Genomic DNA, 24192 nt, shown 5'->3' with positions numbered 1-24192 from the left:
GGGGAGGAGAGAGAGAGGGGGGGAGGAGAGGGAGAGGGGAGGGGACGTGAGAGGGAAGGTGAAAGGGAGGGGAGGAGAGGGAAGGCGAGAGAAGGAGGGAGAGGGAAGGAGGGAGGAAGGGCGGGAGAGGGAGGGAGGGACAGAAGGAGAGAGTGCAGGAGAGGGGGAGAAAGGAGAGATGGAGGGAGAGAGGGGAGGTGAGAAAGGGAGGTGGGAAGGGCAGGAGAGGGAGTGGGAGAGAATGTGGGAGGGAGAAGGGGAGATGGTGGAATGGAAGGCGAGGGAGAGTGGGGGGGGAGAGAGTGGGGCGAGGAGGTGGAGGAAGGGAGAGGTTGTTGGAGAGAGGAGGAGGGTGGGAGAAGGGGAGGGTGAGGGGAGGGGGTGGAAGGGGAGTAGAGGGGAAGAGGAGGAGAGCGGGGAGAGGGAGAGAAGGGGGAAGGTGAGAGAGGGAGGAAAAGAGGGAAGGAGGGGTAAGAGGGGAGAAGAGAAGAGCAAAGAGCGAGAGGGGGAAGGTGAGTAGGAGGGCGAGGGCGGGAGGGAGAGGAAGGAGGGTGGGAGGGAGAGAGAGGAAGGGGGAGGGTGAGGGAAGGAGAGAGTGAGGGAGGGAAGAGACAGAAGGGGGAGGGGGGAGGGTGCGGGAGAAGGGGGAGGGATAAGAGAGAGGGAGAGAGGAAGGGGGAGGAGAGGCCGGAAAAAGGGAGAGGGAGAAGGGAGGGGTAGGGTGAAAGGGAGGAGGAGGGCAACGTGTGGGAGTGAGAGAGGAGGAGGTGGGGGCAAGGCAGAGGCAGAGAAGGGGAGAAGAGGGAAGGTGAGGGAGGGGAGAGGGAGGAAGGGCGGGTGAGTGAGGGAGTGGGAGGGAGGCGGAGGGAGAGGGGTGAGAGGTTGAGCAGGGGAGGAGCGAGAGAAGAGGGAGGGAGAGGGAAGGTGAGAAGGGGAGGTGAGAAAAGGAGGGGGGGAGGGAGAGGAAGAAAGGGCAGGCGAGGGAGTGGGAGGGAAGGCGGGAGGGAGAAGGGGAGACGGAGGGATGGAAGGTGAGAGGGAGGGAGGAAGAGAGGGCAGGTGAGAGAGGAGTAGGTGGGGAGGGAAGGGAGGGCGAGAGGGTGGGGAGGGAAGGGAGGGCGAGAGTGTGGGGCAAGGGGGTGGAGGAAGGGAGAGAGGGTGGGGCGAGGAGGAGGATGGCGTGGGAGGGAGACAGGAAGGGGGAGGAGGGGAAGGGGATGGTGGGAGAGGGAGGAGGAGGGTGTGGGAGAGAGAGAGGAGAGGGAGAGAGCAAGCCAGGATTGGGAGGTGGGGAGGGAGGAGGAGGATGGTGTGGGAGGGAGAGAGGTGGAGGAGGAGGGTGTGGGAGGGAGCAAGAGAGGGTGAAGGGGAGGAGAGGGAGGCGGAGAGGAGGAGGAGAGGGCGGGAGAGGGAGGGAAAGGAGAAAGGGCGGGTGAGGGAGGAAGGTTGAGAGAGATGGAGGGGGAGGGCGGAAGAGAGCAAGAGAGGAAGGAGAGGGGAGGAGGTGGGTGGGAGAGCGAGGGAGGGAGATGGGAGGGGAGGGGGAAAGGGTGGGGGTAAGAGAGAAGGGGGGAGAGGGAGGAAGGGAGGGAAGGCGGGTGGGAGGGAGGGAAGGCGGGAGAGGGAGGGAGGGAAGGTGGGTGGGAGGGAGGGAAAGCGGGAGAGGGAGGGAGGGAAGGCGGGAGGGGGAGGGAGAGAGGGAGGGGAGAGAGGAGGAGAAGGGTGTGGGAGGGAGAGAGGAGGAGATGGGCGGCAGAGAGCGAAGGGAGGGGGGGGAGAGTGTGGCGGAGGGAGGAGGGGAGGGGAGGGGTAAAGGGTGGGGGTGGGGGAGGGGGAGAGGGCCGGGGGTGGGGGGTGGGGGGTGGTGATGAGTCAGGGTCTGGACAATGGGGCCTGACACTCGGGCCTGCAGTGTGTCGTACTTGTTCTGGGTCTGTGATATATCGGGTAAAAATAACAGCGAGAGAGAGATTGCAAACTAATTCACCCAGTATACAGGAAACCCCCCCAAAAATGGAGGCTGGAACTGCAGAGCAGGTCCTGAATCACTCAGCCCCAGCCCTGGGTAGCACACAGCGAGAGAGAGTCAGGATTTGAGGGGTTTAGCAAATTCGTCCCTTTATTGGTTTTGAAATTTAACTTAACACCTCCTTGTGTATAATGGGAGCCCATCCCCCCTTTCAAAATATTCCACCCTGTATATGATGACGGGGGTCCATCCCTCACAATGCTTAGCTTGATCATGAGTGGCCACAACTTTCTTTCGGTACCTTCTTCCTCATTTCCAACAGGACCTTCCGACTCACTAATGTTCCATTTACCGCATCGCTGTGCTATCTTTGTGGTACAGTAGCTTTCTTACCCAGCTTCAGTTCTGGGCTCCTGGTGAAAATTTTGAGTCTGGTCCAATGTGGAGTTGAAAGGGAAAGTTGCCATTTAAAAAAAAAAAAAAATTCTCGGGATGTGGCCTCATTTATTGTCTTTCCCCCACCTCGAGCAAATAACTCGATGCTCTGAGTCAGGGGTTCCCAAACTCTGGTACGCGGGATGTATGGGAAACATCTCGTGGGTGGGTTATGTGGGAGAAATTGTCTAATGGTGAATTTTATTTATTGATTGTTATTTATTTATTGCATTTTTATAATAGGCTACTTGGGCAAAGCTTTAAAACTGTGGGAATTTGTTATATAAAGTAGTTAATTTACTTCAAGACGTACCGATAAGAACACAGATACACAGAGACGATGTACAGAGCCCTCGCCTCCAGTCACCATACAATGCAGCGTGGTTTCAGTTGCCCAACAACTGTCCAGCCTAAAACCTGTCTGCTGGTAGGGGTAGGCGGGCAGCTGGTAGAACTGGAAGAGGGTACGCAGTAAGTAAAGGTTGGACACCTCGGGTCTAAGTGTCTCAGCTCACAGTTGGACGGGACTGCACGACAGCACTAGTTTCAGCTGCAGGAGAGGAGGGGAAGGGAACATGTTGAAGAAAAGAACTCTCTGGAGATGTCCTGATTGTTCACTAGATTGATTCCAGGGATGAGAGGGTTGTCCTATGAGGAGAGATTGGGCCTATACTCTCTGGAGTTTAGAAGAATGAGAGGTGATCTCATTGAAACATATAAGATTCTGAGGGGGATTGACGGTAGATGCCGAGAGGATGTTTCCCCTGGCTGCAGCGTCTAGAACTAGGGGGCACAGTCTCAGGATAAGGGGTCGGCCATTTAAGACTGGGATGAGGAGGAATTTCTTCACTTAAGAGGGTTGTGAATCTTGTGAATTCTCTACCCCAGAGGGCTGTGGATGCTGAGTCGTTGAGTATATTCAAGGCTGAGATAGATAGATATTTGGACTCTAGGGGAAGCAAAGGATATTGGGATCGGACGGGAAAGTGGAGTTGAGGTCGAAGATCAGCCATGATCTTGCTGAATGGCGGAGCAGGCTCGAGGGGCCGTATGGCCGACTCCTGCTCCTAATTGTTATGTTCTTTTGTCCTCGAATTAACTTTTGTAGGCTGGAACAGCAAAGTAGTAAACCCAATGTGATGGCTTTTTGAATAGCGATGAGATAGTCAATTATACCATTCTCAAACGCAGACTATTACTTTCAAAATCACTCTGATCTGATAATCCTTTGTGAAGTTGTTATTTAAAACTCATTGTTTTTGACAGTTGACAGGGTAGTGAGAATTTAATTGAATTGAATGTTGTGCAGAACCGTCCTTTAAAAACTCAAGGTGAAACCTTCAAAACTTACAGATAAATGTCACAGTTGGCAGGTTGTGTGTGAACTTTGTCATTGCTTTTAATCTTTCTTTTTCCTCTTCCAGTTTTTTCCCTGGCCTGTTCTCTCATGAACATGTTGACTTTGCGGAGCTCTGTTTCCACCATGGCTGCTGTCTGGCTCGCTTGAGCATCTTTTGTGAGCCTGGAAGCTGGTTCTGTCTCCACCCAACTGAATCGTAGCCCAGGATAGTAATTAGAAGCGAGAGCCAATGTTCCCTCTGATTTTTTTTTTGGTGCACGGCCTATCGAAGGGGCTGCGTGGCCCATTCGCAGTTTCGTGCATACGTGAAATTTTACATTGAAAAAGCCGGTCCCGCTCGCACCTTATAGGGAACGTTGGTGAGAACCATTGCTTTTTTTTAAAGCCTGAGAACTGTGGCTGATTCTTCCCGCCCCTCCCCCCGTCCTCCGCCCTCCCCGTAGCCCATGAGCATTAAAGATGAAAAGAAAGACTTTCAGGACCTCAGCATGTCCCAAAGTGCTTTACAGCTGATGAAGTACTTTTTGAAGCGTAGTCACTATATTGTAATGTAGGAAACGCAGCAGCCAATTTGCGCACAGCAAGCTCCCACAAACAGCAATGAGATAAATGACCAGATAATCTGTTTTAGTGATGTTGGTTGAGGGATAAAGATTGGCCAGGACTCCACTGTCAATATTAATGCTGATCTGCATGTACTGTGACACAGACCCGGGACTGAACCCAGGGCCAGCAACATACAGGAAACTTTCTGGTATCCGGCACTGACGGGACCGAGCTGGTGCCGTTAGATCAGAACTGCCGTATAAACCAGCGGCAATGTTAAAACATACAGAGCTTTTCAGCTCCGTGTGAATCAACAAACCCTGTTGCTTAGCAACAGCTTCAAAACAGTCGGCTGCAGCTGCAAGCGTCTCTAGCTGAAGCTGTTGCTTAGCTACAGACCTTGCAGAGCCTGACTAGGAAAAAAAAAAGCAACCAGAAGTAAAAAAAACTTATAGAAAATGGCTCCTGAATTTTGCCGGTAGATAGAGCTTTCCGGACTTTTAACCTCCGGTTAAACGAAAGTTTCCTGTACTGTGCAGTGCATGTTAAAACTCAGTCTTTGTTTTGTCCATGCGCGCTGAACCAGCAGTTGCATTCAAGGTCCAGGCTGACAGATGAAGAAGGGACACTTTGGTGAGATCCCAGAGGGCTGTGCTGGTGCCTGCACCCTTGCACCCAGGAACACCCCCCGCAACACTGAAAAAGTGCTGCATTGTCAGAGGTACCACCTTGCGGGTGAAACATTAAACTGAGGCCCGGCCTGATTGTGCCAGTGCTTCTGGTTGATGACACCATTTTAAAACTAGCAGCGTGTTCTTCCTGCCCAAGGTTCCTCCCTCAACCAACACCACCAAAACAGATTACCTGGCCATTCAACTCACTGCTGTTTGTGAGATGCTGCTTTGTTGTGTTTACCTACATAACAATAGGCACTGCACTCGAGTAATTCACTATCGGAAATTTCCAAGAGGCATGATAGGACGCTATATAATTACAAGCTTTCTTCTCTCTTTCATAAAAACATAAGAATTAGGAGCAGGAGTAGACCATTCGGCCCCTCGAGCCTGCTCCACCATTCAATAAGATCATGGCTGATCTTCGACCTCAACTCCACTCTCCCGCCTGGTCTTCACATCCCTTGATTCCCCTAGAGTCCTTAAATCTTATCGATCTCAGCGTTAAATATATTCAACGATTCAGCATCCACAGCCCTCTGGGGTAGAGAATTCCAAAGATATGCAACCCTCTGAGCGAAATCTTAAATGGCCGACCCCTTATCCTGAGATTATGCCCCCTAATTATAGACTCTCCAGCCAGGGGAAACAACTCTCAGCATCTACCCTGTCAATGCTCCCCAGAATCTTATGTTTCCATGCGATCACCTCTCATTCTTCTAAACTCCAGAGAGTATCGGCCCAATCTACTCAATCTCTATAACCAATAACCATTGAAGGTATTTTTAGTGCTCTTACTGGGACCCTGGATGAGGTGAGCTAATTTAGCTCGAACCTGGGATCTTACAGATCTATATGACTCCGTGCCACACCATATATGTACTCTTTGAGCTATTGGGAATTAGTACTTGGATTTTTATTTTACAAAGATGTCACTCTTAGACTGCCAATCAAGACGGCCTCTTTCCTTGTCCAAATCCAAGTAGCTAAGTTCATGGGGAAGGACTTATGAAAAGAATATCACAGCTTTAATAAACGTATTTCTTTGCAGCTCTCCGAAGGCCTTGTCACACGAATGAAGGATCTGCCCCAACCATTGTCGAAGCCATCAAACTCCGTCTCTGCAGGTATGTAAAGGGGTGGCACTAGGATTTCCAGTAAAACCTGCTGGTATTGATGTGAAACATTGACATTATTTCTGAGAGTTTATATTGGGATTACTGTGGGAGTGCTGCCTTTGCAGCAGCAGAATATTAAAGATCCCTATCGTATGATTTGAAAAAAAGAGTAGGAAGGTCTACTGGCTCTAGGCCAATATTCTTCACTTAACCAACACTAAACATGCCACCTCAGTTAATTGATTAACTGGTCATTCATGCCATTGCTGTTTACGGGATTTTGCTGTCCACAAAATAGCTGCCATGTTTTTCACTCAATGGTTTGAATAATTTGTTGTATAAGAGGCGCTTTGAAATATGATAAGAGGAAAGAGCTTACATTTATATAACGCCTGTCACGACCACAGAAAATCTCAAAGCTCTTTAAAGCCAATGAAGTACTTTTTGAACTGTAGTCACTGTTGTAATGAAGGAAATGCTGCAGCCAATTTACGCGCAGTAAGGTCCCACAAACAGCAATGTGATAATAACCAGGTCATCTGTTTTAATGATTTTGGTGAAGGGCTAAATATTGGCCAGGACACCGGAGAGAACTGCCCTGCTCTTCTTCGAAATCGTGCCATGAGATCTTTTCCGTCCACCTGAGAGGGCAGACGGGGCCTCGGTTTATCTGAAAGACACGGTACCTCTGTCAGTGCAGTACTCCCTCAGTACTGCCCCTCTGACAGTGCGGTGCTCCCTCAGTACTGCCCCTCCGACAGTGCGGAGCTCCCTCAGTACTGCCCCTCCGACAGTGCGGCGCTCCCTCAGTACTGACCCTCCGACAGTGCGGCGCTCCCTCAGTACTGACCCTCCGACAGTGCGGCGCTCCCTCAGTACTGCCCCTCCGACAGTGCGGCGCTCCCTCAGTACTGCCCCTCCGACAGTGCGGCGCTCCCTCAGTACTGCCCCTCCGACAGTGCAGTGCTCCCTCAGTACTGCCCCTCCGACAGTGCGGCGCTCCCTCAGTACTGACCCTCCGACAGTGCGACGCTCCCTCAGTACTGCCCCTCCGACAGTGCGGCGCTCCCTCAGTACTGCCCCTCCGACAGTGCGGCGCTCCCTCAGTACTGCCCCTCCGACAGTGCGGCGCTCCCTCAGTACTGCCCCTCCGACAGTGCGGCGCTCCCTCAGTACTGACCCTCCGACAGTGCAGAGCTCCCTCAGTACTGACCCTCCGACAGTGCAGAGCTCCCTCAGTACTGACCCTCCGACAGTGCAGAGCTCCCTCAGTACTGCCCCTCCGACAGTGCGGCGCTCCCTCAGTACTGCCCCTCCGACAGTGCGGCGCTCCCTCAGTACTGCCCCTCCGACAGTGCAGCGCTCCCTCAGTACTGCCCCTCCGACAGTGCGGCGCTCCCTCAGTACTGCCCCTCCGACAGTGCGGCGCTCCCTCAGTACTGCCCCTCCGACAGTGCGGCGCTCCCTCAGTACTGCCCCTCCGACAGTGCGGCGCTCCCTCAGTACTGCCCCTCCGACAGTGCGGCGCTCCCTCAGTACTGACCCTCCGACAGTGCGGCGCTCCCTCAGTACTGCCCCTCCGACAGTGCGGCGCTCCCTCAGTACTGCCCCTCCGACAGTGCAGAGCTCCCTCAGTACTGACCCTCCGACAGTGCGGCGCTCCCTCAGTACTGCCCCTCCGACAGTGCGGCGCTCCCTCAGTACTGCCCCTCCGACAGTGCAGAGCTCCCTCAGTACTGACCCTCCGACAGTGCAGAGCTCCCTCAGTACTGCCCCTCCGACAGTGCGGCGCTCCCTCAGTACTGCCCCTCCGACAGTGCAGAGCTCCCTCAGTACTGACCCTCCGACAGTGCAGAGCTCCCTCAGTACTGACCCTCCGACAGTGCAGAGCTCCCTCAGTACTGCACCTCTGTCAGTGCAGTGCTCCCTCAGTACTGCACTTGTCAGCCTAGATTTTGTGCTCAAGTCTGTGGTGTGGGACTTGAACCTGTAACCTTCTGACTCGGAGACGAGAGTGCTGCCCACTGACCCATGGCTGACACCTTATGAGAAGGCACCATATGAATGTTAAGTCTTTATCGCACAAGGTGGTAATTGGTACAATATTAAAAGTATTGAGGCCAGCAATTGTGGATCGGCAGATAAAGAAATCACTGGATAAAGCAGACGAGAAGCACAAACCTGGATTTCTAGCTGCACCATTCTGAATAGAACTCTCGGTAAAGAAAAGAGCTTTCTGTGAGCCGGAAATGAAACATTTCTCAGCAGTCTCCAGAATTAAATCTACAATCTCTTTAGATCTTACATTATGAGCAAACGCGTCCGATATCTCACTGAATGTATTTTATGCAGTTTCAGCAATGTAGGGACATCATCCTTGGGGTTCTCCTCAGAGCAGAGAAGGTGAAGGGATTTAATATAGGTGTTCAAAATCATGAATAGTTTTGATAGAGTAAATAAGGAGAAACTGTTTCCCGTGGCAGAAGGGTCGGTAATCAGAGGACACAGATTTAAGGTGACTGGCAAAAGAACCAGAGGGGAGATGAGGGGAATTATTTCATGAAGTGAGTTGTTGTGATCTGGAACGCGCTGCCTGAAAGGGCGGTGGAAACAGATTCAATAGTAACTTTCAAAAGGGAATTGGATAAATACTTGAAGGGAAAATATGACCGGGCTATGGAGACAGCAGGGCAGTGGGATTAATTGGGTAGCTCTACGGCACAGGCACGATGGGCCGAATCTCATCTGCTGTATCATTCTGTGGTTCTATCCTGCTATCACCCGGAGTATTAGGACATGGGTGATGGGGAGATTTCTGTATTTTATCTCGTACAGTTCAGAAATAGCTAAAGTTAAAGTGGAAGCTTACATGATTTTAAAATCGAGGCCTGCCGGCAAATTGTCTGTGGGACCAGGCCAGATTGATTAATCAGGATACAGGGACATTGTTCTAGGTACAGTACTAATTAAATTGTATTTGATCAAGCACTATCTGGAACTTGGAAACCAGACAACACAACCTCTTGCTGATCATCATTCTATGCAATAATTTGCACCATTGTGCCTTTTTAATCATGAATGATTAACGGGTCTGAATTCAGAGCATTTTTGGACTGATTCGATACTGGGGAATTCTGAACAGACTTTAGTTCTGGCAGCAAATCTGAACTTTGTGGATTGAACTGGGATTTGCTGAGGCCACATACAGCCTCTCATCAGGAAGGTCTGCCAGGAGATGAACCTCACTCTTTGGTTGAAAAATCTTGTTGGTGTTGGATGCTGTAAGAATTATGTTCTAAAAATGATCTCTCAAACCCGAATGCCCTGGTCCCAATTTTATTGTCATTCAGTAAATTGTTGTACACATTTGGGAAGACTGAAGCCATCGCCTTCATATTCAAGAAGGAGTTGGATATATTTCTTGAGGCTAAAGGGATCAAGGGATATGTGGAGAAAGCAGGGACAGGGTACTGAGTTTGGATGATCAGCCATGATCGCATTGAATGGCGGAGCAGGCTCGAGGGGCTGAATGGCCTACTCCTGCTCCTATCTTCTATGTTTCTATGTCTTCGGCCCCTGCCACAAACTATGTACCCTCGTCACCGATTCCATCCCCTCCCCTGCCACTGCCTCAGGTTGAACTAGACTGTTCACACCCTTGGCGTCCTGTTTGACCCTGAGGTGAGCACCCAACCCCGGATCCTTTCCATCACAAAGACCGCCTACTTCCACCTCTGTGAAATTGCCCGTCTCTGCTCTTGCCTCAGCCCATTTGCTGCCAAAACCCTCATACAGACATTGTCACCTCCAGACACCACTAATTCCACTGCTTTTGTGGCTGGGCAACCATCCTCCTCCCTCCATAAAATACAGCTCATTCAAAACACGGCTGCCTGTATTCTATCCCCAACCAAGTCCCGCTCACCCTGTGCTCGCTGACCCAAATTGTCTCCTGGTCTCCGAACGCCTCAGTTTTAAAATTCTCAACCTCGTGTTAAAATCCCTTCATGGCCTCATCCCTCCCTATCTCTGTAACCTCCTCCAGCCGTATAGCCTTCCGGGAACTCTGTCAGCTGTGGCCTTGTGCATCCCACACTCCCTTCACCCCACCATGCTTTCAGCTGTCTGGGCCCTAAGCTCTGGAATTCAGTCCCTAAAGCTCTCCACTCCTCCTTTAAGACTCCTTAAAACCCACCTCGTTCACCAAGCTTTTAATCACCCCACCTAATACTCTTACTTCTTCTTCTTAGGCAGTCCCTGGGAGCCGAGGATGACTTGCTTCCACATTAAAAATGAGTTCTCAGGTGACCGATGAGTCCAATGCGGGACCTACAGTCTCTGTCACAGGTGGGGCAGACGGTGGTTGAAGGGGCGGGTGGGTGGGGTGCTTGGGTTGATGTGTGCTCTTTGCGCTGCTTGTGCTTGGCTTCCGCTTGCTCCCGGCGAAGGGACTCGAGGTGTTCGGCGCCTTCCCGGATGCTTCTCCTCCACTTTGTGCGGTCTTGGGCCAGGGATTCCCAGGTGTCGGTGGGGATGTTGCACTTTTTCAAGGAGGCTTTGAGGGTGTCCTTGAAGCGTTTCCTCTGCCCACCTGGGGCTCTCTTGCTGTGCCGGAGCTCCAAGTAGAGCGCTTGTTTTGGGAGTCTCGTATCGGGCATGCGGACAATGTGGCCCGTCCATCGGAGCTGATCGAGCGTGGTCAAAGCTTCGATGCTGGGGATGTTGGCCTGAGCGAGAACACTGACGTTGGTGCGCCTATCCTGCCAATGGATTTGCAGGATCTTGCGGAGGCAGCGTTGGTGGTACCTCTTCCGTGCTTTGAGGTGCCTGCTGTACATGGTCCATGTCTCTGAGGCATACAGCAGGGCGGGTATCACTACTGCTCTGTAGACCGTGAGCTTAGTGCCGGGTTTGAAGTCCTGGTCTTCAAACACTCTCTTCCTCAGGCGACCGAAGGCTGCTCTGGCACACTGAAGGCAGTGTTGGACTTAGTCATCGACGTCTGCCCTTGTTGACAGTAGGCTCCCGAGGTATGGAAAGTGGTCCACGTTGTCCAAGGCCTTGTCGTGGATTTTGATAATCGGGGGGCAGTACTGTGTGGCGGGGGCAGGTTGGTAGAGGACCTTTGTCTTACGGATGTTTAGTGTAAGGCCCATGCTCTCGTACACTTCGGTGAAGGTGTTGACGATGGTTTGGAGTTCGACCTCCGAGTGAGCGCTCGGAGGTCTCCACTCCTCCTTTAAGACTCCTTAAAACCCACCTCTTTCACCAAGCTTTTAATCACCCCGCTTAATACTAATCTTTAGCTCTATTTCAATTATTGTCTGATTATGCCTCTGTGAAATGTATGTGGGATGTTTTTCTACACTAAAGGTGCTGTGTAGATTTTGCTGTTCTCTGTATTTAACTTTAAATAATTTCACCAAGTAGTTTTTGCCTTAATGCATTGATCTGTCAGTGTGGTATTTGTGCTATTTTAAGAGAAACAGCCTATATGATCTCCAGTGTACTGCGCACTATAATTAGGGAATAATTGTTAATCTTGGGCATGCTATGCTATACAAGGTACAGATTTGGATCATTGGTGTGCTTGTGGAAACTGCCTATTTTTGCTTTGAGGATGAGATAGAAATGTTGGGGAGAAGCCAGAACTGTAACACTGGGATCGTGCCTGCAATCTCTTTACAAGTTGGATTCTTTGACCCCGATATTTACTTGGGGCCATGAGAGCAGGGGTGGGGGGCGCAGAGGATATCCGGATGGGAAACCTGGAAGTATGGGTCTTCTTAGATGTCCTGCAGGACGTCTTTTAAATTTTCTCAACAGGTCTCCTGCCCGACAGCCAACCAGATTGACGGTGCGGGGGGTGGGGGGGGGGGCGTGGAGGGGAGGGGGAGTCAGACATCGCGGAGTCTGTAAAGATGTTAGCTTGTTGGGTCAGGGGGAAACACTCCTGCTCCTCCTGGCCCACAAGAATTGGTGTAAATGCACTTACCTCCTGGTCCGGCCCTTCGCGCCTCTTACCTGCCAGGATATCTCGGTCATGTCAGTGGGAAGGAAGAGAGAAGTGAGCTTATGAGTGGAAGAACAGTTCAGTTACATGTGGCTTCTTAAAGTATAGTACAGGAAACTTTGGTTTATCCACCGGCAAAAATCAGGAGCCGTTTCGTTAGTTTTTTTAAATTTTCGTTGCTTTTTTTTTCACCAGTCAGGCTCTGCAAGGTCTCGCTGAAGCTGTTGCTAAGCTACAGAGACGCTTGCAAGGTACGGCCGACTGTTTAGAAGCTGTTGCTAAGCAACAGGGTTTGTTGCCAGATACGGAGCTCAAAATCTCCGTATGTTTCAACATTAGCGCTGGTTTGTCCGGCAGTTTTGATGGGACGGCAACAGCTCGGTCCCGTCGGTGCCGGATAGCACAAAGTTTCCTGTACCTGGAATCAACGTTCCCGTTAAGCTGCGCAGCTGCGTAGCGGTCTGGAAGTTCTATGTGGAGGAAAAACCGCGTATGCGTGAAAATTTGCAGACAGTTAAAGAGCCTGCGCACCGAAAAAAATGAGAGGGAACATTGCCTGGAATGTGTATTTCTCCACCTGAAATTATGAAACTGTTTGTCTCGAGACTTTTCAGCACTGTAACCGGTTCCCGGGTACACTACGGCTTCCGAGGTTCGTAGGGTCAACTTTATTATAGTTTGAAAACTAAAAGCCATTACTGAGATCGTTTACTGTTTTCCACGTACACAGGACCTGATCAACAATGGGGCGATAGCGCGACACTGAAGCATTCTGGGACCGAAGAGGAGCTGTACAGGAGGTAAGACATATTTGCTGGAATGATTTCTTTTGTGAAACATTTGCGTATTGCTTTAAATTGATCAATCGGACTTCATGCTGTCAGACAACTGATCTCCTGTTGTGTTGCCCATGGACGGTACGGCTGTGTTTCTAATAACAGCCTTGAAGTTGTAGAACTGAATACATTCAGACAGAAATGTTATTTTTAACTGTAATGAGGAACTCCTAGATATACAAAAGGTACTTCCCATCTGCGCTCTCGGGTGGATGTAAAAGATCCCGTGGTACTAGTCGAAGAAGAGCAAGGGAGTTCTCCCAGCGTCCTGGCCAACATTGATCCCTCAACCAATACCTAAAAACCCCCCAGATTATCTGGTCATTTATTTCATTACTGCTTGTGGGAGCTTGCTGTTCACATTGGCTTCCATGTGTACTACATTACAACAGTGCCTACATTTCAAAGCAAAAAAATACTTAATTGGCTGTAAAGCACTTTGGAACGTCCTGAGATCTTGAAAGTCCCTATAGAAATGCAAGTCATTTTTTTTTCTTTGCTAGATATCAATTTTTTTTTTTTAAAAGCAGTACAAATAAATACATTAAGATAGTAATGTAGGAATTCGGGTTGACCTCAGCAGGTATTGGACGAATGCCTACTAAATAATCGAGTTCGACTTCAGGAGAACAATAAATAAGTTCTTTAATGCAGGAAGCAGACGAAATACAGCAGGTAAGTGAGATGGTTGCAGGAGCACTGTAGAGTAGGTCTTTCCCCAGCGGGGATGCCACGAGGACTGAGTCCGCAGTCCTGTGGAGAGCGTGATGATGTCATCATGCTCGGCCGCGTTTTCCCGCGCTTGTGTGGTCACGTGACCGCGTCGTGACGTTAGCGCGTTTGCTCGCGCTTGGGCGGTCACGTGACCTGCGCCGCTGCGTCAGCGCGTTGCTATGGCTGGCTGTTGCGGCCGAAGTCGCGGGAGCGAGAGGCACCCGGCACTGCAGCTGGCCGATGCGGCCGAAGTCGCGGGCGCGGTAGGCCGAGTTGTGCTGGCGCGGGAGCGGAAGGCCGAGCCGGGCCGGCTCGCGTCTCGGCGAGTCACGTGATGCGCGACGTGACATCACCACGTCACGACGCGTTCTTAAAAGGGCAACGGCCCAAACAGGTAAGTAATATACATACAGTTAGGTTAAAATGAATTATGTACATTATATATGTAAGGGACACCCGGTGGTACTGCCACAGTAAGATAATTATCAAATATAGTCAGTAAATTAATAACTAGTAATTGAATTCAATTTAATAAGTAATGCACTGAATTAGAAAGTTTAGGAAGCTAGTTAATTATAAAAGGAGTGAATAGTGAGATCCGAGTTGAATTGTGTTTCACCGCTGGGGTCTGTGCCAGGTGTTCCATGGGCTCTCATTCTAGGGTTGGCAATTAAATTATTACTGTCTTGTGCCGAATCGTGCTACAACAACTTGCGTTCATGTAGCACCGTTAACGTTTATATGGCCCCGCCTGCCATTCACTGTGACGCCACCGTGCTCAGTGAGATGGAAAAAAATCATGAGCAACATTGACTTTCCCATTGACGAAGGCTTGGAAAAACCCACCATGAAAGCGTTTAAAATGGCGTCGGCCATTCTGGGAAACAGCAGCCAATATTCATGCAGCTGGTAGCGACCCACTCTCCAGCTGGACGGAATCGTGGGACGCCTGCAACATAAAGAACCAACACCTCATCACTGACCCTGGCTTCGACCCCCATCGAGCACAGTGGACAGTGCTCAACCGAATCCACACAGGGCACGGGCGGTGCGGCCACCTGCTCCACAAGGAAGATGAAACATAGAAGATTGGAGCAGGAGTAGGCCATTCGGCCCCTCGAGCCTGCTCCGCCATTTAATGAGCTCATGGCTGATCATCCAAATTCAGTACCCTATAGAAACATAGAAGGTAGGAGCAGGAGGGATGACCCAAAGTGCGACTGTGGCCGTGAGTCCCAGACCATGGAACACATCACATCAACCTGCCCACTGAGATCTGTTGCAGGAGGCGCCTCATTTCTCCACTCAGCATCTCAGGAGGCCATCGAATGGAGAGCCAAACTAGGCTTTTCTCGTCATACGAAACAACAACAGTAACATTTTTTTTTTTAAAGTCGTCCCAAGGTGATTCACAGAATGCAAGGAAAGAAATGGACACCGAGTGGTAGAATTAGGAGGGGTAACCAAAAGCACAGGCAGAAATGCAACTACTGTGTTCAGCCAGCTGAGGGAGAAAGTGTGTAATTGGTCAGGGTGCTACTGAGAGCAAAATTGGACACGCATGCAGCTAGGAAAAGCAGCACTGAGGGCTAGTCAGTGTGAAAGGTCGCGCTAAATTGGCAGCTTCCCTTGAGAGGCCATGGGCTGCATGCTGTGGTAAAATATCTCACTGCTACAGAGAAAAATGCTCATTTGGAGTTAAGGCTGAGGTTCGAGCAGAGTGCATGAGTTTTACTCTGCACCTCAGTGCCTTGCACCTGCCCCGGCAGCGCTCATTGCTGATATGTGGTGCTTGAAATGGAAATGGTTATATTTCCCCGCATTAATATCCTTTACCCCGAAAATTACAATAAAAAGACAAAATAACAACAGAAAATGCTGGAAATACTCAGCAGGCCAGGCAGCATCCGTGGAGAGAGAAACAGAGTTAACGTTTCAGGTCTGGGACCCTTCATCAGAACTAAATAAAAAGACAAAATCTGTCATCGTTAGGAATTCTCAGCTAGTGCTAAAAGTAGAGGAGGGTACAATTTGGGCATTTGCAAAATGGTGGTCATATCAGGGCTGTTAAGTTTTGACGGTATTTTACATTGTTCGAATGTGCAGATGGCTGGAGGATTATACAGCTGCTGTCTTGTTGACTCATGTTAACTCGCAGAGATTTCAGGCTTGCAAATAACCCCTTGGGTCAAAGTTGATTAAGCTTATTGCAAACATGGAGCTATCATTAGGTCCCTGCTTCTATCGCTGGTCTGTGTTCGGTTGGCTGGAGGCGCTGCAATTAACCTCGGCACTTCTGGACTGGGGAGGGCTGGTACAACGCCAGCAAAGGTCCCGTTCTTGATTGCTATCACGGTGACCCCTTGGAAAATGCGTGCGGATGTCCCCGGAGGATGGCACAGCTGTTGGATGAGGACCGGAACACGCTTGCCCGGGATGGTTCTCGCAGTCATATAGCCTGCTGACACTCATTGCCAAGTATCACATGATGAATGGATAGATGGCAAAAGAACACCAGGCCCCTCTTAAAAAAAAAAACTGAGAGCAGATGGGGGGAAAAGAAGCAGAATCCTTTTTTTTTTAAAAAGAAGTGTTTTTTTTGTTAGTATATAGTAGTGAACCCTAAAAGTGACTGTGCCTGGGTTTAGTCGTGTGCAATTATTTAATTTCACCGTTGACTGCCTGTGACTTTAATTTTGCAGCACTCTGTTTTGTTCCTGTTCTGTCTTTTTCCCCTTGAGGGCTGCAACAATTGCTCATTAGGAGAAACAAAGTAAAATTTCAGATCCTGTGCGTGCTTTTGTTCTAATGCATTTGTTATTCCTTAATACATGCCTCATAGCAATTTAATTTCAGGTCTCCTTGTTGCAATAATGTGCACTGAACAGAGGCTTGCTGGGATTGCCAGTGAAATGGGTTCCGAGCATTTTATCCCTTCCAAAGGAATCAAGTTCTGTTCTTCTAATGCATATTCTCTTTACTCTTCTAACCTCCAGACACAAAGAGAAAATCTACGAGTCAGGACATCTGAAATGGATAACACAAAAGGCCTGAAATACACAGCAGGTTTGTTAGCATCTGAAAGAGCGACTAGCGTTTCAGGTGAAGAGAATCACGCAAATGTCAGAACTGGGGTTCTGATGGCGGGACCTCATCCTAAACATCGATTTGCCCTCCTCTTTCACATGCTGACTTATTTCACTCTGTGCGTTTCAGCCTCTTATGTTTCTAACAGCTTGGGAGCAGAGCTGGCATTGCTAACAGTAAATTGGGTGATGTGCTGTCTTGTAACGATGGGAGTATTATGCTACCTAATGCACGATAGGTATTCTGCTGCAAATGTGGAGCTGTGCTTAAGATGGCCTCTCTCCTTAGAGCTTGTGGTCACTGCTTACATAGCTGAAATCATCTATCCACCTGGACAGAATCTAACCTCTTCATTAATAGAAAGACTTCAATCATAGCCCCACGAAGTCTATGCTTTTCCAAATTTAAAAAGCCGCAGTTTTCGAAGCCTGTCTTGATAATTAAGGGCCCTTAAACTAAGCTTAATCAAGTGGCCCTCCTTTTCCAGGGCCTCCATATCGCCCACCATGTGAGGGGATCAGAAGTGAATACACTCATCTAGATGTGCTTGGACCAAAGCTTTGTCCAAAGAAAGGATTGTGCTTCTGGTATTATATCTAATTGTCTTCGCTATAGCTCCTAACGCCCGATTCACTTTTGCAACACCCTTCTGACACTGGTCATGGATCTCTTAACTTTGTGCGTATGTACGTGCGGGCGTGTGTTTTTGTGTTCTCTCCCTCTTTCTCCCTTTACACGTTGTTCATCCTGTGCATTCTCCGTTAGTTCATAGGATTGATCAAAGTGGGGTCCGTACGACAAACTAATGTGTTTGGTAAAGAGAAGCTCTGCTTGTATCAATAAGTCTCGCTAGTTCTTTTCTCCCCAGCATCCTGGGGGTCACCATTGACCAGAAACCTAACTGGACCAGCCACATAAATACTGTGGCCACAAGAGCAGGTCAGAGGCTGGGTATTCTGTTGTGAGTGTCTCACCTCTTGACTCCCCAAAGCCTTTCTACCATCTATAAGGCACAAGTCAGGAGTGTGAAGGAAAACTCTCCACCTGCCTGGATGAGTGCAACTCCAACAACACTCAAGAAGCTCAACATCAACCAGGACAAAGCAGCCCGTTTGATTGGCACCCCATCCACCACCGTAAACATTCACTCCCTCCACCACCGGCGCACCGTGTCTGCAGTGTGTAATCTACAAGATGCACTGAAGCAACTCGCCAAGGTTTCTTTGACAGCACCTCCCAAACTTGCGACCTCTACCACATAGAAAGACAAGCCGTTCCTTCATCGTCGCTGGGTCAAAATCCTGGAACTCCCTCCCTAACAGCACTGTGGGAGCACCTTCACCACACAGACTGCAGCGGTTCAAGACGGTGGCTCACCACCACCTTCTCAAGGGCAATTAGGGATGGGCAATAAATGCTGGCCTTGCCAGCGACACCCACAACCCAGGAACGAATAAAAAGAAAACTGAGTCACTTTAAACAAGACTCGCGTCATTTGGGGTAGAGTGACAGTGTTGTTCTTTGATTTGTACATGTGGGCACATTGCTTGCCCATGAAACTCTGTTTCATCTCAGTCAATAAACACCCTCAATCAATCTTTTGAAATCTGATTTGAAGACTATGCTACAGAACATAAGAAATAGGAGCAGGAATAGGTCATATGGCCCCTTGAGCCTGCTCCGCCATTCAGTACGATCATGGCCAATCTTCTACCTCAACTCCACTTTCACACTCTATCCCTTGACACAGCACAGAAGGATTTTCACTGCTGCTACTTCTGACCTTTCATCAGAACCTGAGACGTTGACTCTGTTTCTCTCTCCACAGATGCTGCCTGACCTGCTGAGTGTTTCCCAGCATTTTTTGTCTTTATTTCAGATTTTCAGCATCCAGAGTATTTTGCTTTTTTTATTATATAGAAGGAGCTGGTTCTCAGAGAAGGTTATTAATATTGTGAATCTCAGCGCTGACCTGCCACGCAGCCTTACTTCCAATGATTGAGCATTTTTGTTTTTTATAGTCTCTCCCGAAGGCAGTGATACTGGGGAAAATCAGGCTGATGCACTCTGGAATTAATAGCACAGAGGACTTGGTTAATGATATAGGAAGTGACTTTTCAATTATTAACAACAACACCTAGCGTTTATATAGTGTCTTTAACGTAGTAAAACTTCCCAGGGCGCTTCACACCAAAAATAGTGAGGAACCAAGAGGCTAATAATATTGAGGAACTTAAAGTAATTAATATCAGTAGAGAAAAAGTACTTGAGAGACTAATGGGACTAAAAGCCGACAAATCTCCCGGACCTGATGGCCTACGTCCTAGGGTTCTAAAAGAGGTGGCTGCAGCGATAGTGGATTGATCTTCCAAAATTCCTGAGATTCTAGAACGGTCCCAGCAGATTGGAAGGTAGCAAATGTAACCCCGCGATTCAAGAAAGGAGGGAGAGAGAAAACTGGGAGCTACAGGCCAGATAGCCTGACATCAGTCGCCAGGAAAAACCTGGAATCCTTTATTAAGGTAGTGGATGCGCAAAGAGGCCAGAATTGGAGGAGTGCAGAGATCTCGAATTAACATTTAGTGCTAGTCTTCAGTTTAACAGGTGGTGAGACAGTACATTTGGTTACAGTTGCATTGTCACTGGCCACCTATGGTATCTTTCCCAAGTAGCCATCCTTCTCATGTATGCGATTCGGTTTTGAGTGTCAGCAGATTATTTGACTCTGGAGAGGGGGTTGACTGGATAGCAATCAGGAGTGAGAACGTGTAGCAGTTTTAATGTTCCCACTGCCAGCTTGGCTGGGGTCCACTGACTCAACACAAAATGGCCGGGTATTGACCTATATGACCCAGTCCGATACTGAGCGCTGCATTTATGGACTGAACCATTGGGAGAGCTACTGGTTGAGCTGTTTAATCAATTCCAAGTTGAGCCATCCGATTGAGTGCCACATGGACGCTTCAACAGCACCTCCCAAACCCGCAACCTCTCCCGCATAGATGGGCAAGGGGAGCAGGTGCATGGGAACACCATCACCTCTAAGTCGCACACCATTCTGATTTGGAAGTATATCGTTGTTGCTTCATCGTCGCTGGGTCAAAATCCTGGAACTCCCTCCCTAACAGCACTATGGTAGTACCTTCACCACACGGACTGCAGCGGTTCAAGAAGGCGGCTCACCACCACCATCTCGAGGGTAATTAGGGATGGGCAATAAATGCTGGCCTTGTCAGCAATTCTCACATCTCATGAACAAATAAAAAAAAGCAAAGAAAGATCTGCTGCTTTTGCCTTGTCTAACTTGAATGCCTCTTGCTGGCTGGTCCATGCTGTAGATTAGTTGCCCTGGCTTGAGTAGAATACATCATGGTGAACAATATGTTTGGGAATTGGGGGGGCGGGTGGGGGAAGAGAGCCAGACGGGGAAAAAAAGTTGTTCATAACTTTGATGAACTCTCTCTCTTGCTGCAGGTATGAAAAAGAGAAGTCCATGGTGGAAGAAGAGCTGTCCAGGCTTGCTCAGCAAGAACAGGTGGCAGCCGTCGCTGACCTCCAAGAGCACGCAATCTCAACCGAGGAGCGGCAAAACATCAAGCAGCTAGTAAGTCGATGGTGGGGAAAATCAGGCAGGCGTACTTGGGGAAAATAACAGGACAGAGGTTAATAATAAAAAATTAAAGTTCAGTGTTAGTCTTCACTTTAAGAAGTCCTGAGGCAGTACGTTGGTGGTCAGTTGTGACTCTGGGGAAGAGACGTGGAAGCAAATGTCGGGTGCTTTACCACTGGCCGCACAATTTGGAAACGGTGTCATCCTGTGCTGTTCTGTGTACCTCTGTTGACAGGCAATGATCTTTTTATAGCTGATACCTTGTTGATCGCAGGTGTGTAACAGCGCCCAAGGTCCATCTGGCTTGTGCAGTGTTGTTAGGAAAATGTTGGACTGAGTTTGATTCCCAGTGACGTAATAAAACTCACTACGCACTTGGTTTGAGTATAAAGCAAGGCTTTAATCAACTTGTTTCAGAACATGGAGGTCTAGTTGTACTTCACTAGCTCCTTGTCTTACAAAATGTCCCTGGGCAAGCTGGGGCCCACGCCCGAGTATTTATACTCCTTGGACGGCGCCACCAGCTGGCCGTCCGGCGTTATTTCATAAGTAGTTTCTTGATGATGAGATTTATAACACCCAGTATCTTCCAAGGATAGCAATTGGGGTGCTGCGACTGGCTTCAGTACCCTCTAGCCTTGCAAGGGGGGATAAATTAGCTGGGTCATTGCCCTTGATCATTGTCCTTTGACCTGGGCTGGAGAGTTTGTGTATGGACGTCATGTGTAAAGAGGGCTGGGCTTGCGGTGATGATTTCTGTAGTTGAATAGCCTCCCTACACTCACGGGTATGGGCTAATGCATGATGAGTGGCAGCTTGAATGTGGGATAAGAGGACTGCTGTGCCTGTGGAGCTGTACTCCTGCAAGAGTGGGTGCTTTCATGTGGGAGAAAATTGCCGCCTCCAAAAAAAAATCATCCGAGTTAAATTGGGTCAGCAGGAACTGTGTGGTACTTGCCAAGAGGAGGTGTGGATTTTTCACTATGTAGAGGGCTTGAAAACTGAAATTATTTGTGTTCTCTTGATGGCACAGTTGATGACGGCATATTTTGGATTTCAACAAATAGTCCATGCTTAACCCTGAACGGCCTTGTTGCATTTTATGTCACATTGTTGTGGCTTGGTTGCATTGTTGCTCATCATTGGATTCTCTCTCACCCAGTTATCCCTCTCCCTAGCATTGGCTCTTGTGTTGCATGCCCACATAGTTCCTTATGCTGTAACTGCGTTCAATGAGAAAAGAAGCAACATTTGAATATTTGTCTGTACTGATATACATGGACTTTCAGTACTGTTGCCTTTGGGATTATATTTGCATTCCAAAGGAAAAAAGGTCTGTGTTTGCATAGTATAGACATGGTGATATTCTGTACACACAGTACTGAGCTAAGAACGTTTTTCATTGTGCTATTCCCCTGTAACCCAAACTTGCCACAGTCTAAATCATAAGGGGCGACAGCGCTTCACTTCAAATCATGGGATTTGATCGCAGAAGCCTAGTGATAACCTGCAGGTGGCTAAAAAATACATTAAACTGAAATAAACCTTGCACTATCTACGCTTCCACACCCTACCCATGCACTCTACATGTATGTACTGAATTCTACTGTGTGTGTGTGTGTGTGTGTGTGTGTTGTACTGAGTAAATTCAATTTGTATGTGTTTCAAAGCTGTGATCCACCTTGGGCTGAAATGGTGTTGACCATTTGAGCTTTGGTCTTTCAGTTGATAATGTTTCCACCCCTCCATGTGTAGGTGCTCCAATCCGTTCTGCACTGAGTTGCAGGGTGTGTGTGTTTGCATCCATCGTTTTTTGTTTATTCCTCCTATCCCCACCCCCTCCATCCAATTGCTGTTCCCTCCCAACCCCAATGCCCAGTTGTCAGAGAGATAATTAGTGCAATGTGAGGCAGGTGGAGGGACAAAAGATTTATAGTAAGTCAACTCTCATAAATATTTGAATCACACAAGACTGTTGCAATGTCCTAGGGTAGTTCTTTATTTAATCTTCCTTTCTGCCTATCACTGCTTCCTGATTCACCTTGTACTTTTACCTTTTTCAACTTTGGCAGTGTCTTGCGTGATGGACTTTTGTCAGTTTTAAAAGAGCTATGCTGATATCTTCATCCACCTCGCAGCTGACTAGAGTGACCTTGGTGAAGTGTTGCTCCGGCTTTCCATAATGGGCTGGATTATGGCTCGACGTGAAAGAAGGGAAGGAAAATATAATAAGGAGGGGTTAGAAGTCATATCAAAGGGATACTGATAAATACTGTACCAGCAATCAGAGTTAAGCTTTGTGTGTGTGGCACCTTGGGTTAATTGGTAGCACTCTCATATCTGAGTGAATTTGAGTGCGACACCAGGATTTAATTGCTTAATCTAGACAGACACTGCACTGAATGAGTGCTGCATTTTCTGAGGTGCCATCGATCGGATGAGATGTTAAATTGAGTTCCCGGCTGCCTGCTCTGATGCTTCAGATGGATCTGAAGGATCCCTTGGCACAAACAATAGAGCAGGCTGTTCTTCTGATCGACATCGCTTCCTCAACCAGTATCATCAAAAATTGATATAACTGGTCATTCCTCTCATTGTTGTGTGTGGGATGTTGTGTTGCAGAATGGCTGCCATGTTTCCTACATAACAACAGTCACTGCACTCCTGAAAAGTAATCCATTGTGTGAAGCACTTTCCAATGTTAGAGGACATGATGAGGAGCTATATAAATGCAAGTTTATTTTTTAAATTTATATTGTGTGCATCGCACTCTTTGCTGGTTGCCCTTTCTGCCCGCCGCCCCCTCGCATATCTTCAGGCACATTATGAGTAATCTGCTGGTGTTATATATTTTTACAACTGTTTGCACATTCCTCACCACTCTGTTTAGGAAATAGAAAAGATAAATACCGAAGAAAAAATTAGAGATAAAACGAAATGCCATGAATGTAGGAAATCTGAAATAGAAGCAGCGATTGTGCAGCAGGTGAGTCAGCACCCGACAGAGGATACAGGAAACGCGAATGTTTTGGGTGGAGATGATCCCTGATGAAGGATCTCTACTTGAAACATAATGAACCCGACGAGCATTTTCTGGCTTTGAACTCAGGAACTGGTGTTATTCTTTCTAAAAAATAAAGTGGGGGGAATGCAGTTCTAGCGTGTGCAACGGATCCACTTTCATCTTAATCCCCCTCTAGATGGGATGTCTGAATAAGAAAAATCCTTATTTCTTTTTATTTTCGTAGATGATCTTGATCTATCCGATTGATTACCTGTGTGGAGCAGACATTGCTGTCTGATTACTGTCGGCCTGGGTTTTAGACAGCGGCAAAAGATCACTCTCCAGTACAGTGTAATTCATTTAAGTGTGTAATTGATATTTTGTGTTTTTATAAGTCCTTCTACCCCTCACCATCCTCATCCCCCAGACCATCTGTTTGTGTACAGCTCTGCCTATAAACTGAGGCTGATAATTGGCGTAATATCTCGTCCTTGTTAGTGAAATCTGGTGGCATAGCTGGGCGTTTCACAAACCGTTCATTTGACATTGCTGTAATGCCCAGGACTAATACATAAACATTTTCAATCGAAATGTGAAATGACTGAGGCAGAGTTTCAATGTGCGAACGAGGTTCCACAGGAAATTTGATAAATACTTGAAGGGGAGAAATACGCAGGGCTCTGGGGAAAGAGCCGGGGAGGGGGACTAATTGGAGAGCTCTTTCAAAGAGCCGGCACAGATACAATGGACTGAATGGCCTCCTGTGCTGCAAGATTCGCTGATTCTTTTATTCAAGGTCAGTCTTCTGATTGGAATTTCAGAAATG

At 48.4% G+C, this 24192-nt stretch overlaps 1 protein-coding gene across 3 annotated transcripts in view; it reads left to right on the top strand.

The window, feature by feature from the left end:
• Window positions 1–24192, top strand: part of LOC147111319 (MICOS complex subunit mic25-like) — a 411496-nt gene that overhangs the window by 1902 nt on the left and 385402 nt on the right. For all 3 annotated transcript variants that reach the window (XM_086002087.1, XM_086002084.1, XM_086002085.1), the window contains exons 2-4: window positions 6036–6111; window positions 12846–12915; window positions 20227–20356. In XM_086002087.1, coding sequence (XP_085858213.1) covers window positions 6036–6111; window positions 12846–12915; window positions 20227–20356 — 276 coding nt within the window. The remainder of the gene's footprint in view (window positions 1–6035; window positions 6112–12845; window positions 12916–20226; window positions 20357–24192) is intronic.

This window comes from Somniosus microcephalus, chromosome 11 (genome assembly GCF_052327205.1).
Source record: "Somniosus microcephalus isolate GS21.2 chromosome 11, FLI_Smic_1.0, whole genome shotgun sequence".
Lineage (NCBI taxonomy): Eukaryota > Metazoa > Chordata > Chondrichthyes > Squaliformes > Somniosidae > Somniosus > Somniosus microcephalus.
The sequence above is the reverse complement of the archived record's forward strand: the minus strand, read 5'-3'. Positions and strand labels throughout refer to the sequence as shown.